The 25078-nt window shown below is 43.0% G+C and overlaps 3 protein-coding genes across 8 annotated transcripts; 2 read left to right on the top strand and 1 right to left on the bottom strand.

Annotated features, from left to right (window-relative positions):
* Positions 1 to 143: 143 nt before the first annotated feature.
* Positions 144 to 8772, top strand: tapas (tudor domain-containing protein 7 tapas). Of its 5 annotated transcripts, XM_017073759.4 has the most exons (8): positions 145 to 458; positions 1478 to 1714; positions 3897 to 7001; positions 7057 to 7178; positions 7619 to 7895; positions 7952 to 8103; positions 8180 to 8328; positions 8390 to 8772. In XM_017073759.4, the coding sequence occupies exons 2-8, from the start codon at positions 1496 to 1498 to the stop codon at positions 8620 to 8622; spliced, it is 4257 nt and encodes a 1418-aa protein (XP_016929248.3). In that variant the 5' UTR covers positions 145 to 458; positions 1478 to 1495; the 3' UTR covers positions 8623 to 8772. The 5 variants fall into 5 exon arrangements, with proteins under 5 accessions (XP_070851281.1, XP_016929248.3, XP_016929251.3 ...); XM_017073760.4 differs by lacking the exons at positions 145 to 458; positions 1478 to 1714 and adding an exon at positions 2711 to 2868; XM_070995180.1 differs by lacking the exons at positions 7619 to 7895; positions 7952 to 8103 and having other exon boundaries at positions 144 to 458.
* On the bottom strand, positions 8640 to 9598 carry MED8 (mediator complex subunit 8). Its single transcript, XM_017073763.4, has one exon. The coding sequence runs from the start codon at positions 9517 to 9519 to the stop codon at positions 8761 to 8763; it is 759 nt and encodes a 252-aa protein (XP_016929252.1). The 5' UTR covers positions 9520 to 9598; the 3' UTR covers positions 8640 to 8760.
* Positions 9599 to 10186: 588 nt separating this feature from the next.
* Positions 10187 to 14199, top strand: LOC108008147 (basic salivary proline-rich protein 1). Of its 2 annotated transcripts, XM_036813410.3 has the most exons (7): positions 10193 to 10336; positions 10862 to 11113; positions 11345 to 12039; positions 12464 to 12555; positions 12625 to 12991; positions 13183 to 13638; positions 13699 to 14199. In XM_036813410.3, exons 2-7 carry the CDS (start codon positions 11038 to 11040, stop codon positions 13834 to 13836), a joined length of 1824 nt encoding a protein of 607 aa, XP_036669305.2. In that variant the 5' UTR covers positions 10193 to 10336; positions 10862 to 11037; the 3' UTR covers positions 13837 to 14199. The 2 variants fall into 2 exon arrangements, with proteins under 2 accessions (XP_036669307.2, XP_036669305.2); XM_036813412.3 differs by lacking the exon at positions 10862 to 11113 and having other exon boundaries at positions 10187 to 10336.
* Positions 14200 to 25078: the final 10879 nt, after the last annotated feature.

The following is a 25078-nucleotide window of genomic DNA, read 5'->3' as shown; positions in this document are numbered from 1 at the left end:
CACAAAAATATATTTTTGACAAAATTTAAAATATGGCGCCTTTTTTTAAAATACTAAACAGAGGTATTTTTGTACTCAGTAGTAGGTGCGTGGTAACTATGGTATATTTCTGATATCCCGCTTACGGTCACTCTAAAGGGCGCCGAAAATTCAGAAACGTCAAAAAGGAAAATACGCTTTTTCAGCCAGGCATTTTCATTTTACTTGTGTTTTGTTTGCTTGAACGTTCGACTTCAGTTCTAACTTAAAAATAGTTTGTAAAAACGTAAAGTGAAGAAAAATCCGGATATAAGGCAATCACATGGAAGCGAAGAAACACTAAAAGGAATAGAATCGGCGCGCTCGCCGCCATACTAAGTTTTCCATTTAATAGGAAAACTACATTTTTAAAGTTTCACTTATGCAGATTGCAGTGCATATCTAACTGAGACTTGCCTTTTTATTTATTTTAACATTTGGTAAGTGGAGGGAATTTGTATTATATTAGTTGGTACTCCAGTTTAGCACACATTTCCAGTAACGGCTCTTTGTTTATATGCGCAGCAGCGAAGTGCAGTTCAAAAGAGAAACAGAAATGTTCTAAGTTCTTAAATTTCTTGAAGATTGATTCCGCATTAGGCATAAATGAAGGGGAAGTCTTAAATTCAACACGTAGCCAAATTGTTTGTTTCATTTCTGCTGCTGCGCCGCCGCTGTTGACCATCTCCCTTTGTTTCTGTCTCCCTCCCTTCTTCCATTTTCGTCTTATCTATTGGCGCCCATTCTTGTTATGCCAATTTTGTGCACTGAAAGAAAAATTAAATTAAATTTACATATTAGCAAATCCTTTAAACATATTGATTTTATAAAATAATTTGAAAATGTTATATTTTAAGACTAGAAATTATGTAAATGTAAATATTTAAATTATTTAATTTTTGAAATGGAGAAGTGAGAATTATTTTTTGTTTTAACAGATAAAAAATAACATACATATATTCGGCCGGCTGAGTTATTTGATTTTTACCTATATGGATATATAACCTATATAAATGGTCTCTCCTTCCTTCGTGAAACTAATTCATCCCATACCATTTAAGAAAGCTGTCTCGAAATAAAATAACCCGAAAGGCTTAGTTGCTAGCGCTCCTGTTTCAAATTAGCTCATAGTTTTATACTGTAAGTTAGCTTTATATAAACAAATAAATGGTCTAAATATTGTGATAAAAATGAAACTCGATACTTTTTGTAAAGAACTACTCATATTTTTTCAGATTTACCTCTAATTTAATACTATTACTTCTTCCCGCACTGTAAAGACGTACTCTCAGATTAATCGTATCCCTTTATCATTGTTCAAACTATTTTGTACTAAGCTCTTTTTTTTCTGTGCATGCTTAATTGTTGCTGTTTTGGGGGTGGCGGTGGGCGCACGCATTCCATACCACTTGAATCATGCTCAATGGGTTGATACTCTCTTCACTTTTCTCTTTCCCAGATTCAGTGAGCGATCGCAATGCTTGTGGAGCAGGAGGAGGAGATCCTGTCGCATGTGGCCAAAGTGGTCAGGGCCCTGATCACGTCCGCCAAGCCGCCGGTCGAATTGCGGGCCATTCTCAAGGATTACGTGGCCATCGAGGGGGAGCAGTTGCCCTTTCGCCAACTGGGTTACTCGAACCCCCAAGAATTGCTGCAGGACACAGAAGAGTTCAACTTTAATGGTCACGGCAACCAGGTAAATGTCATGGCCCAATCCATCGAAATGTCACGCCTTTCGCTATCGCAGTTGCTACATACATCTAGTTGCCGTCAAGATTCTTGGCGAATTACTGCATATCGCAATTGTCGGAGAGAGCGGCTCTCTCCCACCCACTTTAACTGCTTTCTTTCGCCCACTTTGCTGAGCTTGCCTCTCTCTGTTTTCTCTCACGTGCGCAGCTTTTGGGTGAGAGAGCTGCCAGTGGTGGCAGCTAAAAACAACCAGAAAGTAGCTAACCATGTAGTTATTTGCTCTGCTTGTTCTATGACGCCACACGTACATTGTACAATTGTAGTCGGCTGCCCCGTGCAAATTCCTCACAAGTGAAAAACAAAATATGCTTATATTTTAGTTGTCTGAGCATAGCACAATAATCATTGTCCTGCAGTCCCATTCATCAACAACTCACACGAATTTCATCAAGAAACGTAGTGTTCGTTGCAACAACAAGGGCCTGTCCTAGGCGCTCATCAATAAAAAAACGCACTACATATGTACGATTTATCAACATATTGGGGCAGTAATTTATAGGTATTTAATTAGTTATTCAACAATATTTTATCAAATTATCAGGGCAAAATTTCTTAGACTTTCATTCGATATTACATTAACTTGATCTTTGTCTAGAGAGATACTGAGATTCGTTTTTGCTACGATTGCCGAATGTGAAGCCGGAAAATATTTAAAACAATAGGAATTATAATTTTTTTTTCCTTTTAACAATATTTGAGTTATAGCATTGATTTTACAACATTTTCAACATTATAAAGATAATTGCTATAGAAGCTAACATTTAGAAAAACGATATTTTAAATAAGGCCTTCTAAAAGTCGTGAATTAGAAAAATACAGAATATAAATCTTCTATTATATCTCTTAGATATGTATGAAAAACCACCAGATTAGACCGCAAAGCGCCAAGTGCTCATCACCGCTGGCGGATGAGCTTTTGGCGAGTGGCGCCCGCTGCTTTCAGTTCGATTCTCTGGCTGAACGCGTGCGGTGAGCCGCTGCTGCTGCGCCGCTTCTTTCCCGCTCCGCTCTGACCGCTCGTCCGCTCCGCCCGCTCTCTCCAACGAAGGGGCAACGTGTCAACGGCGTCTTCTTCTTTTCATCTCCGCCGCGAAAAGTGTAAACAATGGATCTTACTTAGTCTTAGTCTAGTTTCGTTTTCGCTGGCATATCTGTATATATTAGATTGCCTTTCCTTGAGCCGTGTTTTTCACGATTTGTGCTGATTAAGCGCTTTGCTTTAATAAATGCAGCGACAGCCAAAAACAAAAGTGTATAACGCGAAAATCGAAAAGGCCAGCAATTTAAAATTGGCACTGTGTGTGTGCGCGATTGCATGATTGCACGGTGAAAGTGAACGAACGTTGGCCATCGTTTGTTTCTTTTCTCTTAATGTGTGTACATCTGGGCAAATTACACTTGAACCGCTTGCATTATTCTTGTTTGGACGTCTTATTTCTCACCTGTGGGCGAAAGTGGGCGTATTGGGCGGGTTCTTCCTGCCTACGTGTTGGCATTGTTGCCAAATCAATAACCGGACGACCCACAGATGCAGCCCGAAGAGGCAAACGAATGATAGTCGAGGCGGGACAGCTGGTGATATTTATTTAATTTCAATTATGTATTCTGCATCAGCCAGCATTCCGAGCTCTCGCTCTGCACTATTATCACGTCTTGGGTTTCAAAGCCCTGCCCATATCCGGAGCCCACAACTCGCTACTTGGTGCTACGACCCCATAAAGATCATTGCAGCTCTGAAACAACACAACTCAATGTGAATTAAAAACAAAAATCAACTTCAAACCACTCGCATTTCCAAACACTTAAGTAAACTCATTGGGCTTGGCTGGAAAGTAGCTGGCTCTGCAGTTTAATGGGGCATATTGGATTACCCAAACTCGAACTCAAGAGTTGTCCAAGCGGAACAACTTTCCCTTCCCAGAAATCATTCCAAATGTATAGAATGTAGGGTTCTCTGTTTGAAAGTCATAAAATGACTTTAATATCTTGAAACATAAACCATCTTGGGAAACTATAGGGAAAGCTTAAGCTTATTAAACTCAAAGGGAATACTTTTTAAAATAATAGCATATAACTTTCCCTAATTGCATAAAAACTAACTGATTTCCACATTTTATCCATAACAGATCTTCATCACCGCTAAATATAGCGCCAAAACTGATCACATTGCGCGTATGGTACGCCAGCAAAAGAACAGCAAATCCTCGTCAATCACGAAACCACCGGCAATTGCCAAGAAAGCAATCATTAAGAAAACAAACTACGGTCATAACTCACAAAACCACTATAACCACTACCAACAGCAACAGCAGAATTACCAGGCTCAGCAGCAACGTTACTACCAACAACAGCAGCTACACCACCAGCAGCAGCAGCAGCAGCAACATTACCAGCAGCATTGTTACCGGCCACCTCAGTACCAACCCCAGTACCAACAGCCCTATCAACAGCAGGGGCCTTGGGATCACGACCAGTACTGGCGGCACCAGCGCCAGCGCCAGCTGGAGGCAGAGGAGCAGGCGAAAGCGCAGCGAGATAGAGAAGCCAAGCAAAATGCTGAACGTGTGAGGCTGGCAAACGCCAAGCGCGAGCAAGAACTAAAGGACTCTGCTGAACGCGAAAGGCAGGCCAAGGCCAAACGAGACCAAGAGCTAAAGGAGTCTGCAGAACGCGAGAGGCAAGCGAAGGCCAAGCGAGACCAAGAGCTAAAGGAGTCTGCTGAACGCGAGAGGCAGGCGAAGGCCAAGCGAGACCAGGAACTAAAGGAGTCTGCTGAACGCGAGAAGCAGGCGAAGGCCAAGCGAGATCAGGAGCTGAAGGACTGTATTGAAAAAGAACTGAGGGTCAAGATCAATAAGGAATTGGAGACCCAGCTTAAAAAGGAGCACGCTAGGTTCGAAGAAGAGCTTAAGGAGCGGCTTGAGGAGTTTAGGAAGCAGCAGGAGGAAGAACTCAAAAAGCGCGAGGAAGATTTGGAAAACCTAAAGAAGGAGCTCCAGAGACAAGAGCAGAAGGAGAAGGAGATTGCTAGGGAAGCCGAACGCCAGGAACAGGACCGCGTGGAGAAGGAAAAAAAGGAGAGAAACGAGCAGGAGATATTGCAGGATCGAGTTCAGCCTGTAAGCATGCGAGCAGCCAAAGTGGATCAGGAAAAGATCTTTGTGACGATTGCTAACGACAAGGCACCCGCCATGAATGGTCACGGTCAAAACCATGTCAAGACCAACGGGCAAGGCCACTACAATGACGGCAAACCGCCGCTGCGAGCGATCCTGGGAAACAGTGCACCGCAGCGCAAACCAGATGCAAGCAGCATATTTAATACCCCTGAATCTAGCTACAAGCGGCCACTCCATCCTCGAGTACTGCACCCTGGACAGGTTCGCTCCACCGGCAGCTCTGTGAATCATAGACTGAAAGTTACACCCCAATCGGATGCTCCAACGCCAGCGGTAGCGCCCATTACTCCACCGGCATCACCGGAGAATGCTCAAACGAAATCCGCTGCCAAAGCCACGCCCAAGGATGATGTGCTTAGAGTGCACGAAGGTCAGGTCCAGGCTGGCAAAGCAAGCTCCACGCCGAAGGCTAAGGTGTCGCTCAAACTAGATTCTTCCTTCGATGCCGTTTCCTCACTGAACCTCTATTGCGAGGAAAATGACTTCGAGAAACCCACATTTAACATATTTAACAAGCCCCCACACCTGCACTGTTCAGTTCGGATCGCTGGCGACGTGTACAGCAGCTATCCGCAGGAGTTCTCCGATGCGGAGACTGCCTACCAGCGCACAGCCCAGATCGCAATCCAGCGTATCCAGCACGCCGAGTCGCACCAAAAACTCACGGTTTGCACACTAAGCGACGAGGAATTCATCGACGGATTGTACAAGGAGCTGCTGAACTACCCACATGGCATATTGGGTCACAAGCTGGAGGACTGGTACGGCAGAACCTTCCGGCAACACCTGCCCAGCCATTGGTACGATCTGATTATTGAGTCGAACAAAATTCGCGTGGAGCATGGCATTGACCCGAGAATTATACTGTTTGCCAACGAACCTGGATCCTCGGAACCAATTCGTGTCAATACGACAAGCATTTTGCCCGAGTTGATGCTGCCCTGGCAGTTAAACGATAGCGGATCACACGACTGGAACATGTTCATCAGTCACTGCGATTCTACCAAGCGGGTGTGGGCTAGATTGATCGATCAGATAGCCAACTTTGAAGAGCTGACGAAGTACATGGGCCGACAAATGGAAGCTCCACTTTTCCGACAGAAGGTGGCCAAACCACTCGTTCAGGAAATCTATCTGGTGGAGATCCCCGATGGCTGGAACCGTGTGCGGGTGATCTCAGTTAACGAAGAGGACCGCTCGTGCCGCTGTCACTTTGTGGACTTTGGTGATGTGGGTCTGTTCGATTTTGAAGAGCTGTTCCAATGCCCGCCGCAATTCAAGGTGCTCCCGGCCCAGGCCGTTTGCCTCAGCATGTATGCGTTGGACAAGTTCGAGGACCATCCGCACGCTCAGCAGGTGTTGACAAAGGAGCTGGATGGGCAGACGGTTGTGGCACATGTCCTCACCACCGAGAAGCAGTTCCTCGAACTGGGCGGAGTTTCTCAGGGGGTGGTGGAGAACGGTAAGCGTCGGGCTTGCTTGGTGGCCACGCTGTACGACACCTCAACTGCAGAGGACATTCATTTGAACGACCTGGTTGCCAGTAGGATCACAAAGTGTACACCCGCTCCTTCGCTGACTGACGAAAAGAAGATCGGTAAGACCACTCCAATCATTGTGTCTCACATCAACGAAGATGGCGATCTGTTAGTGCTGCTCCGAAACGATGATCTTAAGTTCGTGGAGCGGAGTATTGCACATACAGTTGCTGATCTGGGCGAGCAGGATCGTGTGAGCTATTCCGATCTGCTCCACGACCGTCATGTCTTCGTGTGCGACGAGTCGGTCGAAGGCATAAAGCAGTGGTTCCGCGGGCGTCTGGTGGCCAGACCCAAGAACCCGGAGGAGGAGACCTTCGACGTATACTACGTGGACGATGGACGGCAGCGCAAGACGCACATCTCCAATATCTACCGCCTGGAAGCCAACAATAGAGCGCTTGCAACCTTCCCTCCGCAGGCTCTGCCCGTTCGCCTGCACGACGTTCCCGAGATCGCGGGTCAGATGCTGGGACGCCTTCGCGGTTTGATGCCTCCGCGCAGCGAGGCTCTGGTAGGTGTTATACAATTCTCTAAAGATTGTCTCATCTGTACCACTTTCCTAACAGCTCAAGGTTGTGGCCAAAGATGGTGCGAAGCCCTTGGTCAACGTCTTCATCCGCGGCCAGGATCCGGAGTCAATGTACATGTGCGTGAATATCGGCCTTCGTCTGGAGTTCGAGATGGCAAGGTAAGTGTCCTTATGCTGGCTCCTATGCATTGTCAATTCATTCTGTATCATTATGGTCCATGTCATGCTATCACATCGCCATCAAGCTCCTTTACCAACGACATTTGAATAGTGACTGGTGCCCTATATCATTAATGTTATAATCGATCCTTTGGTTATTGCTGTCTCTATATTGCTTTCGATAAACTGGAACTGACTTGATAAGCTATCGCTAACACAAATTCGATCTACGCTAACGAAAATATCCCGAAAACAAACTTAATGTAAGCTAACCCTAAGTCATGCATCTTTGTATATAATCCGAAAAATATACTCATAAAATGTCACAATGCTACCCAGTAAGCCACAAAGCGAATCAATTTTTTAAACCTCGAAACCTAATATCCCTGCACCCCGATCCAACTTATCCTCATCCCACCTTCGATTCCCTACCCGCACAGCTCCATTCAACCGGAGAAATGCGATTATATGCTCCTAAGTTCCAACGCCCAGTTGCCCAGACGCGGCAGCTTCAGCTCCGTCGTCTCCAGCCAGAGCAGTGGCAGCGACCTCGTCGCTTTCACCCCGCCGGTGACCCCACAGAAGGCGGCGGCGTCCACAAGATCAGGCACCACCACCTTCTCGTCGCTCATGCTCAAGGATTATGAGGCCATTCCAGCAGTGGGCGCCTATTTCGAGGTGCGCGTTGCCCTCTCCGTCAATCCCGGCCACTTTGCCGTAAGTGCAGTTATAGCAAATAGATTTTTTTGTTATAATACTCGTTTCTGCTTTAGGTGCAACCATATAAATGCTACAACCAGCTGCAGACTTTGATGAAGGATCTGCAAGAGCATTGCAAAGGACCTGCTGCCAAGGGAGTTCAGCCCTCGCAACTGGCGATTGGAGAGGCCTACGCAGCTCCAGACAGCGACGGCGTCTATCATCGGTGAGGAGTGGTTTAGATATATCTTAATTTTGAGTGCAAGATGATATTAACAATTCCTATTCTGATTTCCTTGCAGCGTAAGTATTCGCAAGATTTACGATGAGATTATACACGTGCGTTTTGTCGACGTGGGCGACGATGGTGTGGTTGCCTGTGATCAACTGAAAACCCTGCAGCCGGATTTAAGAAAGCTGCCCAAGATGGCGTTGCCAGCTCAATTATATGGTGAGTTGCAGCTTAACTCAAGACTCGTCTTTTTATTATACATTGAAATATTCCTTTCCAGGCATTCAACTAGCAGACGTAGTCTGGAGCAAGGATACTTGCATCCGATTCCGGCAGCTGACGCTGGGTCAAAAGTTCATCGGAATTGTGCGACGCATGCACAAACAGAAGGAAGACACGCGGGCACTGGGCCTTGAGCTGGTGGACACCTCCACGCCGAAGGATATTAAGCTGCACGAGATTCTCATCAAGGAGAAGCACGCACAGCCGGAAACGAAGGAAGCCCAAGTCTGACTCGGAGACGAAATCACTTGAATTTGTTCACGTTTATGTTTGCTTAATCATAGTCTTAGGTTTAGGGACATGTAACTTATTACGACGACACATTCCGCCAGCAGGAAGCGATAATAGCCAATAAACTATGGTTTTTTTCTAACGAGAGAACGGATGAACTTGGTTGGCGGACTTGATGTTGGTTTTCACAGCTGAGGGCGCCTTTCCCAGCTGCTGCTGCACGTTGCCGGGACTCATGGCGGGTCCGCCCATGGGCGAGGGTGCCCGTATGGAGGGTGGAACCATCATGCCCGGTCCGGGTCCATAGTTGGTCAGCTTGAGGCCCTTGCCCATGCCAACGGCGGCCACCAGCAGCTGGGTGTCGGCCATGCTGCTTGTCTGCTGGATGCCGGTGCGCGAGGAGCTCTCGATCTCCCACTCCTCGCGCGCCTTGCTGACCATGTCCAGGACGTGGGAGACGACCTTGTTGTACTGGGTGACCTGCTTCATGGCGGCGTCGTTTGTGAGGTTGGCCGCCTTCTGTTCGTTCTGCTGCATCTTCTGCTCCGTAATCGGATCTGGCCTGGTTCTCAGATAGTCTGGAACAATGTCGTGCGAGAAGACCGGCACCCGGCCCTCCGTGATGCTGATCAGGGTCTCATCCCGGTCCATGGAGACCAGCAGGGGAAGTACGGTTCGGTTCCTAAGCGGCGGGCACTGCTCCTTGGCCAGGATCTTGGTCAACCCGGTGAGGTGGCTCGAGATTATTGCAAAGTTGTCCAGAAACGTTGGCCAGTTGATGGTCTCGTACTCCAGCTCCAGTTTCTGGATCATGGAGAGCACCGCCAGCTTCAGGTCGTTCAAGCGCTGCAGGACCGTTTCCAGGGTCATCTCAAACAGCTTTTCGTCGCGCTGCATTTTTGCTAATTTTTATTTAACAACACAACAAATGTAATATTTATAATTTTAATTTCGCAAAAATGCCAGTGTGACCAGGCCTGGCAGAACGCTATTTAGTTTTGTGTGAATGCCAACCTTGCGCTTGTAACTTTTAGCCCGTTTCCACTGGCACTAAATTTGATTTTACTGCAAAGTACTTTAAGAGTTTTTTCAATCTTGTTAAATATTGCTCAGAAATTCTAACAAAAACCAGGATTGTCTACATTTTAAAGTCACAAATTGTTCGCAACTCTTTTGAGTCCTGGGTTTCCCAAAAACAAAAAATGTAGTTATTCTTTACATACTTATTTTATTAATCAGTATCTAGCATTAAAAAAAACTAACGAAACATATGGTAGCTTTATAGGACCTCCAAGAAAATGTGAAGTTTGAAATTACAAATCCACTTGAAATTCGAATTTCCAGCAATTCAACAGTTTAGGGAAACCCCAAAATAAAGTAAAAATCTGCTTAATTGATTTTATTGTTTTAATTTACCTGAATGCATGTATCTTAAAAAGTGACGCCAGTACTCTATTTATTATTTTCTTTTTTATAAATAAATTATCTGATAATCACGAACTTAAGTGCAAGTATCGATAGATTTCATGTTGCAACCGATGTTTTCAGAGTGACCGTTCGGAATATTTAAGAAATGGTAGAAAAAGTATATTTTGTGGTCACATTACCAACATGGCCGCCGAGAAAAACTGAACGCAACGCCGTGTTTTCCATTTGCCAATAAAACACTAGACCTCACAAAATCTCGAAAAGCGTGCCGCAAACGTCGCCAAATGTAAGCAAATTAGTCTAGTGCCTGTTCTACACCGTTTACATAATCGCCAGAGCTTAAAAAATCGGAATTTAGTTGCTGCCGTCGGGAGTCTCGTCTCTCCTTGTCTCACTCTCTCTGTCTCGCTCTCGCTCTGAGTTCCTCTCTCGTGCTGACAAAGCAAATATACTGGTGCTGGTGTGAGTGAGTGTGTAAGTGAGTGAAACCAACGAAAAAAAAAAAGAAATGGAAAATCTGGAAAATGCATATGTGAAAAGATATACGCGCAAGCCGGTTACCGATCGGATCTCTCGCCCGATTTGGGTACGGACTAGACCAGGTCCCCGCCCCCCGCGTCGCGATATGGGTTGAACGATAGCGGGAACGCGTCCGCGTTTCACTCTCTGCGTTTTCAGCTCTCTCTCTGCCTCCATCTCTCTCTCTTCTCTCTCTCTCCGCTCTTGATATTTGTTGATGTTGTTGCTTTCAGTTGGCCATTTCTAATGCTCTCTTTACATGTTTCTATATTCAATTGTAATATATTTGCAGCTTGTTGTGTATGTTTTTGAAATGGTAAAGTGTTTTGTCGCGTTCGCCCAACCGAAAACCAAACCCTAACCGATTTGGGTTCATAAAAAACAATAAACGTATCTATATATCTATCGCGCGATATATAAGTACACATACATATATTTGCCAGAGCGAGAGAAATCCGAAATACCGCGATGGCGTCGCGCAGGCGCGCCGAACTGAATCCCAAACTGCACATGGACAGGCAGCCGACAGCTGCCCGAATAACAGGTACCTGAACAGAAACTTCTACATACCAACCAGCAGCGGCTCAAGATGTGGGATAAACCCACGCCTCGCCGGGATTAGCGATGTCCGCGGAGGGTCCCTGCAATAAAAATAAAATCGATTTGAGAAGGGCTTCCCGGAACGATAACTATCCACAACAACAACCACCACCACCATCACCACCACCCACCGTTCTGCCAACCGAAGCTGACCTTTCACCTCTCAACCTTGCAGATCCCTCATTACCCGCTGGCAAGCGACGCGAGATCGACAACGTGATGAAGAAGGCGCGCGCCAACACCACCAACGACTACTGGGACAAGAAGCTGATCGAGGCCGAGGAGAAGGATCCGAATCGATGGCGCCACACGGGCTACAAGAAGATGTACATCCAGGGCGAAAGCAGCTCCGGCGAGAGTGAACGCGACGGTCGCGAAGGTCGTGAGGGTGGAGCCCCGCCCTACGGTCGCTATCCGCCCCCGGGCGGTCCGCCATCCGGTCCACCGCCGCCGTCGCAGCGTTACGGCCGCTCCCGTTCGCCGCATTCGCGCAGTCGGTCGCGCCTGCGCAAGTCGCCACCGCTTTCGCCGCCCCCGCGTCGTCGCTCACCGCCCATGGCCATGCACGGCGGCATGGACCGCCGCGGCGGACCGCGCTCGCCACCCATGCCGCGTTCGCCCAACAACAGCCACGACGCCCTCATGCGTCGGCCCGGAAACGGCCACGGCGGACGGCCGCGCTCTCCGCCGGAACCCAGTGGTGGCTCGTCCTCCTCGTCGCTGCGACGCAAGCCAACCGCGTCGCGATCCCCGCTCGGCCGCCGACGGTCGCCCCCGCTGCCGCCGCCCTCGTCGTCGGGAATGGACAAGCGGGGTCCAGTCGCCCACATCCTGCCGCGCTCCAAGCGCCCGCCATCGCCACCGCCAAGGGTGAGTAGTCCATGAAGCAGTAGGACTTGTTATTTACACATCTAAAAACAGTTCACCTAAAAAGAACCATAGAAATAGTCACTACTTCTGTTAAATTGAAAGTATACCCAATAGATTTTAGAACAGTGGGTGTATTTTAACATACAAAAACCATCTTTAAACCATTTTCTTGTTCATCCTATGAATTAAGTCACATATTTCCTTTAAATATCATTACATTATAATGAATTAAATTTACAATATTATTTTAAGTACGTAAAGTATTTACTAACGTGTAAAAACAGCTAACATTGTTAATTTGAGTCTCAAACCTTTGATATACTTGATTGATATCGAAGTTAAACTTATGAAGTATCTTTTTATTGTCGGATTATTTTTAAAATATATATTATTCAATATTTATTTACTTTAAACCTTTTTGCAGCATTCGATGCGTTCGCGTTCAAACAGCTCAATGAGCAGCAGCTCCGATGATTCCTGCTCCCTTTGCTCGCCCAGCCATCGTCACAGATCTCGGTAAGTCAGCCATTGGGATTTGTGTTGCTAGTGTGTCTATTAACCATTTCATTTCGTCCATTATTACAGTTCCCGCGGTCCGCGTTCGCCGCCACCCAAGCCACGTGGCCATTATCGTACGGGGGCGCCTCCGCCCCCTCCGTCGGAGTCACATGGTCGTATCCATGGTCGCCCCACCACTCCACCGCCCGTGCGCGGAGGTGGAGGCAGTTCTGTTTCCGCCATGGAGAAGTACCGCCAGGCGAAGATGCGTCACATCGGCCATGATCGTGGTTCCTCGACGGATGCCCACATGAAGATCCCGCGATCGTCGCGACACTCGCCGCCGCCGGAAGATCCGCGTCTCAAGCACCGTCCGCCAGAGCCACCAGAGCCGGCATCGGCGCCATCTGGAGCGCCGGCAGCACAGGCTAAAAAGAAGAAGAAGGAAAAGGAGGTGAGCAGCGTTATTCAAGAACTTCTCGAAGATTTTATAAATCCTTTAGTTTACTTGGTATTTGTTATGAATTCCGTTTCCAAACGCAATTGAATGTATAGCAATATGTTTTGTTGTAATGTAGTAAACCCATTGCCAACACAATAATACAAATTCTTTATAAAAACTTTTAATAATCCATATCCCACCAGATGAGGCCACGCATTAAAATTGAAGGTGAGAAACGCAAAAAGCATCCGAGCGGGACGACCAGTGGCACCGGAGCTAACGCGGCGAACTCCTCCTCGGACTCGGACGATTCGAACGGCTCGGACAGCGACGAGGTCGGCACGTTGCCCACATTCTCGGCTACCACGCGGCTGACGCTCTCGGAGCGATTCGGCAAAATGGCGCAGTGGAGCATCGATCGCAGCAACATGGAGAACATGCGAATCACCAAAGACTCCGCCGGTGGGGCCCTCAAAGTGATGATCGAAGAGGGCCTGGAGTCGCCGCCGCGTCGCTATTCGTATTCGCCGGCACCGGCCGGGCATTTTCCGGAGGAGTTGGCCACCACAGCACCGTCGGGTATGCTGTCGTGGGACGACGTGCGCGTCCGTTACGAGTACTACAAGAGTCGTGGTTACCTAAGGGACTTGGACCTTAAGGTAGGATCGTGATTTGCCTCATTAGTTCACATTTACTAATATAATCTGTCTTTCTTGCAGGACTATATCAAGTGGGAGGAGTGGTGGTATAAATATCAGGAGTGGTTGAAACAGGAACGCTACTATGAGTACTGGGATCGCAGTCAGCAATTGCGCAGACGGCGCAAGAAGCTGCCGGTCACTCAGCGCTTGAATTGAGTGCCCTCCGCATGTGAATCATCTCATTCATTTTCCTAATCCCCCCCTACCTCCCCATTCAGTTCATTTATTTGTTCTACTTTTTCCTGCCCCCCTATCTTGTATCTGAATCATTTCCGCATCCCTTCATCCTCTTTTGTACATTCAAAATGTATAAAACTGCATTTGTCACCTTTTATTTTGATAACTAATTACAATTACAAGCCAAGCATCCGGAGATGGTTGGCCTTGGCCCCTGACATCCTGCTTTTGGCGTAGGGTTTTTTATTAACACTGAACTTTGTAAGTTTTCTTTGAGTGCATGTTGTTCAGTACAACACACCCAGATATTTGTAAACGCATTAAATAACAGTCAGTATACAAGCGGTTGATTTTTACTGGGCGGTAAGGTGTCGATTTTAGAAGGGATCTTGAGGAGAAATCAATTAATATTGAAGCAAATATTGTAACAAACATAAAACATTGGATTATATGCCTTTTAATTACAATCTACATTTGACATGTATAGTGTACATAAGAGAACTTTACATGAAAATTCTTTTAAAAAGAGCTGCAGCGCCATCTCTTGATGGTTTTCCAAAGCTAAATCGGAGCTTTCCAAGGTCAGAAATTTTTAAATAAATAAACTGCCTGAAGATGTCTAAACTGTGGGAAATGAGGCAAGGGTGGGCGGAACTCCCGCCCAACTCCATGTCAATACTGTGATGTGCACGCAGCGTTTATTTGACGGCATATAAATTGAAAAATTCACATAAAAATGTGTAATTATTTGGCATATTTTCAATTTGCACAAAGGCAAAAAGGGAAACTGCCGGCTGAAGGTGACACGCACTCGTGGGGTCGACGGGAAATCCGTGATCCTGCTCCTGGGCGTGATTTCCGTGCACAAATTAGCACTTTTTCGCCGGGATTTTCCGAGGGTGGCTGATAATCAGATTATGCCCGTTGCACAGGGGATGCTAATGTGCCGATATCGAGCTTCTGCCTGGCTAATTGCGGTTGAGTGGGGGTGCTCCATGGATTAGCCATTGAAGCGGACTTTAATCTATCTTGAACCTTAAGGGCAGTTCACATTCACCCCCATCACCTCATACCAGAAATTGGCGCCCAACCCCTAACCCTGGGGCCTCCGTGTCCTGGCACAATTAAGCTCTAAATAACAACAGCGTTAAGAAGGCTTTAAGGCCCGATTTAGCCCCCGATCCCCCGCCAGCACAGAACCCTTCAGAAGAACTCGAGGAAAAGTCACGTCTAATTACACACATCTTGGAGCAGCTTTTTGACCTGGTTGACTTGGTTGTTGGTGGTCGGTCGGTTTTACCAAATTGGTTTTAAAAGCCGCAGGGGGTGAGGCGTTGAGAGCGCGTGAGAACGTGAGCAATTATTACGGCGTAGTGGGGAGTGCTCAAGATGTATGTATAAGGACTGGGGGACATAATCCCTTTATAAACCACACAATGCTATTATATGCTAAGATTGACAAATAAGTGTCACGAATAAATACAACAAATTGTGCAGCAGGAAGGAGGCTGACAGTCGTCTGACAGACGCCTTTTATAAAAAAGAATCTGTGAAAACAGACAAGTACACTTGTTTTGTATGAATATTCACTTAAAAATGTAGATTTCACGTTATTTAATCTATTTTTAATTCAGAAGTCAAGCAAAGTCGTCCTGAGTTTATTCATGTTTCCTTTAGAAAGTTCAAGCGATCAAAAAATTTCTTGAAAATTTAGTTTTTGGAATCATTTCTTTTTTTGGCAAAGTATATAGATCGGCAGGTTTGTTTGTTTTTATTAATAAAAAATAGTAATTATAATAATATAATAAATTATAATAATAATAATAATATTGATAAATATTTAAAGTTGTGATGGTGAGTTACACATATGTATGTATGGAGTTTTAATATTTCTAGTTCTATTTTAAGATACACAGTTCTTTCATTCATTCTTAAAAACCGTGTAAGCACATTTTGAGTTTAATGTTCTCAATATCAGAACAAAATGATGAGAAGAGAAAGTTTATTGAAGCTTATTTATTATTATTATACACTACTTAGTGGATTAATAGTTTAGTTGTTGAGATAAACAATGTAAATATAGCAAAATCAACTTGGTTCAAGCATATTGAAAACATTTTCATCTTCAAACATTTCGTTATATTTTTGAGAACATGTTCAACTCAAATGTGACCGTCGGATTTCTCTCTATGTATGAGTTATTGCTCTCTTTTTATAAATCAAGATCTATTTACAACCTAAGCTGGTGATATTTTTTAAAGTGTGAGTACGTCACACGTTACTTTTCGCCCAGGGAAAATGCATATAATGGAAGAAAGGTCGGGAATCAAGCGGGTGGCAGAGGAGCAGCTACTCCCGCTTTAGGCACCGACCAATCACGCACAAAGGCGATGAATCGAGCGGGGGAAGGAAAATGGGGTCCAGGTCCTGTGTGAATTAACAATTCCTTTCAATTAAGTGCGCAACCGACAAAAAAAGAAGTTGCGCCCCCAAAAAGTGGAGAGGGGAAACTGAGAACTGACGAACATAAAACGAAAGGGCAGCGATATTTTCGTTTCAATAAAAATCAGCAGCAGAAGGACGCTGGAAAGGATCTCCTGGAATCGGGGGGCAAATGAATACGTTGCATATGTGAGGGCAACCGATGAATGTATGTACATATGTATGTACATATAAATAAACGCCGACAGATAACAGACAGGAATGGGAGCGTGCAGCGAAAGGGCGGTGAAAGGGGGCGTGTCGGGGTCTAAAAATCAGCAGCAACTGTAACAAGTTTCGCATTTCTTTTTACAGTTTCTTCGCTACAGTCAATCAGTTTTGCATGAGCGATTTCTTTACTCGTTTGCGCCAACTCTACAATTTACTCACACACACGCTGACTGACTTTTCGCGTTGCATGTGTGCGTTTGGGGGAGTCCCCCATTTCTTCTTTTTTAAGTAAAGTTAAAACGAGCTGCCAGCACTCGATGATTTAGCAATGAATTCGCTTGTTTATTGCTAACTTTATGTACATACGTATGTTTATTTGCTTCTCCCTGCACACAAAAAACTTCAAGTTATAAGATAGTAAGTTAAAAGAATTACATAAAATATACAAGTCTCTAAAAAAAAGGTATTTTAATTTTGTATTCATGTTCTTGTTTCAGTTTTATGACGAATTTTTAAATTACACTTACATAATAAAACTAATATAATAAATTAGGAAATAATTTTAAAATTTTAAGGGAAACAAAGATTATACTAATGTATCGAAACTAAAAAACAAAATTTTTTCAGTTGTAAAATAATTTTTATTTTTTTTATTTTTATTTGTCTGAAAAATAATACAAATATGATATGTCCTATAATAGAGAATTTCTTTAGAACAGTTTGGGTTCCTCATATTATTATTATTATTTGGTTTAAGTACTCAAAAACGATTTATCGAATGGCATTGCGTTTTTAATCTTTGGTAACTGTTTGTTTAATTTTGTAAAGAGATTTAATCGTTGTCCACTCAAAGGTCTATCTCCTAGGTTGCAAGAAATCCTAATCTCATTCGCCACCCATACTGGTAACCCATTATCAACACCAGACTCAGAATCCATTGCCAATTTCGTAAACTTTCTTCGGGCTATCGAAACTCCCTTGCTAAACCCTTTCTGTAATTAAAACCGAAGCTGAATCAAACGGAGTTTCGCACAATCATTCGAACTCTGTAGCAGGGAATATTCTGCTACACAACGTGTGTAAAACTTGTGGCCAAGTTTCCATTGTATCCGAAAACTCAGCTTGTCTTTGATTTTGTCTGAAGTTCAAATGTGAACGACGTGATATTTGCTTAATTTTTCTCTTTTCCCACCCACTTTGGCTTGGCCCCTGGGGAAATTTCGGGGGTTTTGGGCTTGCACGAATAATTATTTGCCCATTTGGGGGGCTGAACTCTTGGCACGGCTCAGGTAATTTGCACAGACAAAAGGCGATTACCACTAGACCAAAACAATTAGAATCGGAATCAATCGAAGCAAGACGGAAACAAGACCCCACACCCATTGCAATCGGATACCAGGCAATATACCTGGGATACCTGAGGTCGAACATCGAGCATCACGTTCGTTCTGTTCGCCGGTTGTTGAAAGGCTTCAAAATCGGCTGGAGGATAACTTAACCGGTTTGGATGGCTGATCTTTTATATCCTTACAAAGGGTTAGGGTTGGCTTTAATGCAGTATTTATAGCTGTTTTGTAACAATTTAAGAGCGATAATAATATCTTTTAAGAATAATATATATAATATCTTATTTTGCTATTGAAAAAGGGGAAACTTTAAAAAGTCTAAAGCTTTAGAATGGAAATTATGATCATATGATCCTTCACATTAAATCTAGAATATCATATACCCTTTGCAAATATATTTTTATAGCACATTTAAAATATAATGTTTTAAAAATTGTTGTCATGTTTCAGTTCACATTTTATGTGCTCCATTTTATGAGCTCCTTTATTTTAATCTTTTTCATTTCATTTATGCTCTGTTTCGTTTTTACATCCCGCATTTGTTTGTTCGTTTATTTTATTAATGTAGCAAATTTTAAGATTCATTTCCTCGTGCGCACATAAAACAGAGGGAAATCTCATGCACACATAAAGCAGAGCTCATCTGCCACACACGAAATTTTCTGAAAATACATAATTTCATTATGTTTTTCCCCGCTCCCCCCTGAAATCGCCTGCAGCGCAAACTGTCAACACGGATTGCCCCCCCTCCACCCACTTTTCCCGCTGCCCCGTCCCCTTTCCATAGCCGGGGGCGTTGGCAGATAACGGTTTACTTTCTTAATCTCTGTACATAATTTTTGCGACTCCATGTTATAACATTGCGTATACGCAATGTCTGCCGGATTCTTTCTGTTTCGCTTCTGCGGAATAACATACATACGCTCCTTTTTAGCCCTCATTCAAGGTAACTTGGCTTACGGAAAAGCCGTACCAATTTATTTAATTGGTAAATATGCCTACATGCGTTTAATGAATGCTGTTTTAACCAGCGTTAGGATGAACTACTTATAGGGTATTTCGGATATCTGAATTCTTAGCCATTAAGTAAAATGTATTAAAAATTTTGAAAAACTGCATATAATATTTCTTGGAAAGAAGAAAAAACCAATACTTTGGTTTTAACAATCTAACAATCTACTCAGCATTAGGATAATCTACTTATAGGGCATTACGGATATCCAAAAACTTAAACATCTATTCTAGATTTTTTATTTAGTAAAATATATTAGAAATTTTGAAACTAATGTAAGCTCTTTCTAATTTGTTTTTGTGTGAGTCAATGGCTTCCAAGCCATTTAAAAAATTTTAATTTCCTTAATTATGATGCCTAAAATATTTCGATTGTTATCGATTGTTGTATCTAAGAAGTTAATGCTGATAAAATATTTATTAAATATTTAATTTTCTGGTTTAGATAACTTTAAAGTAATTAGAGTTAGAATAGCAATGCAACATGCCCAACTGGTAAAGAGTATTTAATGGCTTTTCAGCAACAAAGTGGCCCAGAACGCCCTGTTCTTATCATCTTATTGTTTCCCCTGCGTGAATTACATCTGTGCTCGGTGGCCTTGGGCCTTCAATTCCATTTTCACCGCCCACTTGGCTGCATATGTGCTCAGTTCTTTTATATACGAGACTGTCTGCAGGTGTGCTTCCCCGAAGGGTCTTGACATCATCAAACAGAGCTCCCAAGAAAAGGTCTTGTGTTTTTCCCTACTTTTGTGGACGCACTTGACCGAGAGGTAAAAGCCGAGGGATGGCTTTAAGGAAGTCTTGGTAGCGCTTTCAATTACCAACTTAGCGCTGATTACTTATTCGTCATCGTCATGTCCGGGGATTCAAGATGCGGCGTGGGGGATAAGCTGGCCCACTTCTGCTCCGCCCAGGCCACAAGCATATTAGTCAAAAGGAGTTGACTCCTCCGCACTTTCACTCGACTCCCACTCCCACTTCGACTTGGAACTTGGACTTGGAGTCCTCAACTTCTCGACTCGGCTTGGCCACTTAATCTCGCCCTTTTGGTATGCACGGACTGTATTCAAATGAATTCTGATTGAATTCATTGAAGCTCATCAGTAAGAAGCGATTTTTTTCTATCTAAGACAGCAGATGAAGCTGGAGCATTGGAGCAGGAGGAGTCCTGCTGCGACGACTTGGGCCTTGGCACATCCTTCAGACATTTATTTTCAGTAATGGAAAAAATGTGTTCTGCAATTTCGCTCATTTTTATACATAAATTTGCCAGGCAAACCCACGAGTGAAGCGGTACGGTCCAGGCCAAAGAGAAAAAGAAATGCGGGAAATATAATGCTAAAAAGTAAAGTAAATAAAGGATAATGCAGCAAGGATATAAATTACATAAAGCAGCGCGAGATGACTAACTGTGGCAGGCCAGAGCCGGTCCACGACAACGGAACGTGGCCAGCATTAGCTGTTCAAACAAAGCTTTCGAGGGGCCTCCATGGGGGGATTGCGATTGAGGAAGGGCGGTCACTGCACGGAGAAGAAATTTGATAGCTGATCCGTAGATATGTGTCAATTTTGTAATTCTTACTAGAGAAAAATCACCAAACTGCATGGCAATATGACTTTTTTATGCAGTACTACTTTAAAATCGAAACTAGACTTCTAAAATATCTAGTAAGCTTGGAATTTTGATGTTTGTATTACTTTTATGCAAAAAAAAGATTAATTTGTATGGTAAAGTATCCTTTTGAGAACATTTCCATTTTCAAAGCGAATGTAGGTGTCTAAAAGTATGCAATGAAAAAAGAACACCGCCCTCTTAATCAAGTTCTAGGTAATTTCGGACTTGAAATGAAAATCTTGGCTAAAACTACCTTAAATCTTAAAAAAAACTTACAAAGATCTCATGGCACAGATAAATTATCTAAAGATCGACATTAAATATTTAGTATTATTTTACCACCAATAAAACATAACTCAATATGAAACCTTTCCGTTATTTTTCTCTGTGCTTCAACGGAAGCTAAGGCGGCGCATTAGAAAATGGTGCGCACAGGAAACGGAAGTGGAAGTATTTTTAATGATTGGTAAATTTTTTGACGGCTCCTCCCTTAGCAGCCACCCTCCTTAATCCCTCTACCGTCTTCTGCTTTTCGCGTTTGTCCCAAAACGCATCGAAATCGTGAAAAGGGACGTGGTGGCGGAGATGGCCAGAATGGTCCTCGTCTAATATTCCTTTGTGCGGCCGTTATTATTGATGGAAATGCAAATTGGATTTTCAAATTTACTTCCCTGTTTGCTCTGCCAATCGACACACAAAAGTGTCGGTGAGAGAAAAAGGCAGGGTGTAAAAGAGCTAAAGATTCGTTGGGGATTCCTTAATTTTACCCGGGATTTATGGAAAATTATCAAGGACAGGCAAAATGTTGCATTTATCATTGAGTCTTAGTATTTTCACTGAGAATTTTCTTTATTCTGGAACGATTTTATTAAACAGATTTACAGAAGCTTTATTATCCTTAACCAAAAATATGTAAGTATCCCTAAAGTAAGCTACAAATATATTAAAATATCTTTGATATAATCCAAACTTTTCATTAAATCCAAAGAGGAAGAATCACAGGCTGATTACCCATACAAGTTTGATTTCAATCAGCCATGATCTTATATAAGATAACCTAACTTTTTCATGTTTCAAGTCATGAAATCACCTCTTTATTAAATCCTGCTAAACTGTATAGTTAGAAAGTTGATAAGATTTATGGTTAATATTATTTCTTATTTTCGTCTAGCATTATTCAAAATCACCATTTCACTTCTCGCCATAGTTTTCACCTAATTTCCAACATCGCAATCAAATCCTCCTTCTGCTCTTTCCAGCCTGTCGCTTCTCGATTCCACTTGCTAGTCGCTTGCACTTTACTTCAAAGTAATTAACGCCGATCCAAAGCAGACACCAATTTGCATAGCTGACCCTCGTTCTTTGGCCCCAAAAGCACCCACCCGGCAACCCTCTTTCGGATAAGGGAACCTATTACTCAAGACGTTCAAACACACACTGATGGGACGGGAAGTGGGCGCTCTAGGGGGGGGGGGGGAAAGTAAAACAAAAACTAGCAGCCTCTGAAAACAAAACCTCTTGAATTTTAATTAAACGTTTTTATGCAAGAATCCCGAATGCAACCCCCTTAAATCCCTCTTATAGCCACCCCTTTTTTGATTCATTTGGGTTGGTCCGGCTGCTGCATTTGAATTTTTGCCTTTGCCTTTGGATTTTGTTTTTGTTGTTTCTCAGTGTATAAGCGATTGCATTTGCGAATATTTTTCTGGCAGCTGCTAAAAACTTAAAGAAGGCGCAGTGGGACCTTCGGCTGATGAAGAACCAGAAGGAGGCGAAATGAAATTGCAGGGTTAAAACTGCCATTGACTGCACTCTGTAATTCAATTATCGACTCTTGGCAGTAAAAAGTGTTAATTATTAGTTTCCTTTACTGCTTTCTCTCAAGGATAAAGAGAAAGAGAGGGAAATGAGAGAAAAGGAGACAAATATTCCAGCTAATGAAGACGTCGGTTGAAGGCAACTAAAGGGGCCAAGGCAAAGCGGAAACGGAAGTGAAAAGAATGTGTTGATGGCCAGTCAGCAGCTTAGTCCATAAAAAATTTTCGGGGGATCAAGGTGTGTATGAAAGGCGATTTTCGTTGGGGTAAAAAGGGAAAATAAATAAAGAATTTCTTTAATTTAATTTAGATTCTCTCCTTATGTCAGACAAAATGATTTTTTGTTATAGTTTAAATTAAAGATAAAATAAATATTTAAATGTATAAACTTTAAACATATGTCCATTTATGGATAATAATTATCATTTTATTTTTTAATTAAAGAAAATGATGTATATATAATATTAAGTCTTACAGACTTTTTCGAGTAGGTTTGAGTGCTGGTTACTGATACCATCGACTTTGATTGATTTTAGAAATTCGTAGTTTTTATTAATATCTTCTGTTGTTTATTATTATTACTTTTTATTTACCAAACAAGCCAATATAACCTTTGCTTTTGTTGACGGAATACATATCCCCTCGGGCTACACCCTTGACCCCTTGGCACTTTGGCATTGATGACACTTGCAGACGCCTCGCGGAGTTAACCACTTGATCTGGACTCCGCTGGCGGATCCCTAGAGTGTCTCGGCGCCTTGGATAATTGATATTAGTTTAATCATAATTCTGTCAACTCAACTTAAGTGCTTGAGAGCTAATTAAAGGCCGAGAGAAACAGAGTGGGTAAGGTTACACAGCGTCTTTGAAGATCAGGTGAAGCAAAGTGTGCATTAATTGGAAAAATTGTAACTCGACTTTATGCATTTTTAATTGCGCTGCACGTTGTGAAATGATGTTTATATTTGCTTGGGTCCTAACAGGTGAGTTTACAAAACCACATTTATTTCAATTTTAAGCAATTAAATTAATATAACATAACAATAAAAATTAAAGATAAATCGTTTTAAATATCTACATTTTTCAATTTAAGCTAAGTAAAGAGCCAAGCATGAAATACAAAAATTATGTCTTTAATAATTTACGCAGGACGTGGCTTAATAACCACTGAAAATCAAAGATAATACGCCATAAATCAGACACTCCAGGAACATCAGACATAAATCGCCTTTATGAACCTAATTACCAGCCGAAAGATAAAATCTTCCTGCCGTTCGGTGACTCAAACGTATCCGTGGTGCATTCGCTTATTAGGAATGTGTCCCTAGAAATCTCAGATTTCTGGCCTAAATCAGGTCGCGTATTGTCCTGTGCCCGAATTTCCATGACCTTTTTCCAATTGGCTGCATCAGTTCGGGCCAATTCTTGTTGCAGTTTTTGCCTGCTAGCACGCGGATTGATGATTGAGTAGCCAGCCCGGTCGGTTGGATGCCACATTCCATGGATCAGCTTGGACTGCTACTTCCGCCACGGCAATTGAGCCAGGGGTGGTGGGGTTTTTTGGGGCCTGGGGAGACGGAGTGGTTCGAAATTGAATGCAGTGAAACGCAGGGGATGGGCAAATTTGGGGGCCAGAAGGGCATCAGATTGCAGCATCTACCGCGCGCTGCATAATTTATGGCGCCCAGTGTGCTCCCGACTCCTTAATTTTTCTATTTTTTTTTTTACCAGTTTTAGCTGTTGCTGGAGCTTTGAATTTGTATGTTGCCTTTGACACCAGCTAAAGGGGTTACGTGTCTGCCACTTCAGAAGCATCCTGCCCAGCCTCAAAAATCCTTCGCAGCTCGTGTCTGCGTCTGTTTTCGAACTTTGCAGTTTTTTCGTGCCTGGGAGTTTTACAGTTTTTGGGGGGCTTTCCCGAACTCTTGGGCATGGCCATATCCCATTGCTTTGGCCGTTTTTCAAATGTCTGCGCCATGTGCATGCGAAATTTCCCAATGGAACCCAGAGGGGGGTGTGCCACACTCAAACACACACACAGTCGCACTCATTTTGGCCGGCAGACAGCGCGATAACCTGTGCTAATGAAGTGTGATGTTGGCCAAAATGTGAATCTCTTTGCCGCTTCTTTGTGACTATTTCAATTCCGGGATGCGTGAGGAATTCTAATTACTGGCTGGACAAATTTTGGCTTCAAAAAAGGTTTATTAATACTTTTATATTTGTTCATTTGTATGCAGTAAAAAAAGAATTTGAATTATGCCATTTACTTAGCTATGTAAAAATTAATATACCATCCATTTAATCGATCTAAATGCGAGATAAATTATTTTTTGCTTATTATTTTCAACCTAAATGGATATTTAAAAAATATTTACATTGTAATTCTATACTTATTTAAGCCACTATAATTGAACCACTTCAAACCCTTGATGCTTTATGAATTCTAATTATTCGGGTAATAAATACATATTTTTGAAATACAAGTGAACAGAAATATGTTATTCATATAAAATCTTGGTTACTCTAAGGGAGAAATAACAATCAATCAGATCACAAAAAAATATAATTTTTATGTGACTTAGGGAACTAAGAATTTTTAAATAATTTTTTTATTTTAAAAATATTTATCATATCTTAACATAGCATTAATTTTTGGAGGTGAGCCACAATAATTCCCTCTATTCGTGGACTCATTGTCTTCCCTTTGCTTTCGGTCTTCTTTTTATACATTTAGAGTGCTTTCAAAGTGCAAATTTATCAATCATACGACACGT

The sequence above is a fragment of the Drosophila suzukii genome, chromosome 2R (assembly GCF_043229965.1).
Source record: "Drosophila suzukii chromosome 2R, CBGP_Dsuzu_IsoJpt1.0, whole genome shotgun sequence".
NCBI classification, from domain to species: Eukaryota; Metazoa; Arthropoda; class Insecta; order Diptera; family Drosophilidae; genus Drosophila; species Drosophila suzukii.
The sequence above is the reverse complement of the archived record's forward strand: the minus strand, read 5'-3'. Positions and strand labels throughout refer to the sequence as shown.

What these genes read in the sequence shown, in the direction of transcription:
- MED8 (XM_017073763.4), bottom strand. Translation starts at nt 9,519, where the DNA reads ATGCAGCGCGACGAAAAGCTGTTTGAGATGACCCTGGAAACGGTCCTG.
- tapas (XM_017073759.4), top strand. Translation starts at nt 1,496, where the DNA reads ATGCTTGTGGAGCAGGAGGAGGAGATCCTGTCGCATGTGGCCAAAGTG. An exon ending in CTGGAGTTCGAGATGGCAAG is followed by an intron (nt 7,179 to 7,618) that starts GTAAGTGTCCTT and finishes CTACCCGCACAG; the next exon opens with CTCCATTCAACCGGAGAAAT. An exon ending in TCAATCCCGGCCACTTTGCC is followed by an intron (nt 7,896 to 7,951) that starts GTAAGTGCAGTT and finishes TTTCTGCTTTAG; the next exon opens with GTGCAACCATATAAATGCTA.
- LOC108008147 (XM_036813410.3), top strand. Translation starts at nt 11,038, where the DNA reads ATGGCGTCGCGCAGGCGCGCCGAACTGAATCCCAAACTGCACATGGAC. An exon ending in CGCCATCGCCACCGCCAAGG is followed by an intron (nt 12,040 to 12,463) that starts GTGAGTAGTCCA and finishes ACCTTTTTGCAG; the next exon opens with CATTCGATGCGTTCGCGTTC. An exon ending in TAAGGGACTTGGACCTTAAG is followed by an intron (nt 13,639 to 13,698) that starts GTAGGATCGTGA and finishes TCTTTCTTGCAG; the next exon opens with GACTATATCAAGTGGGAGGA.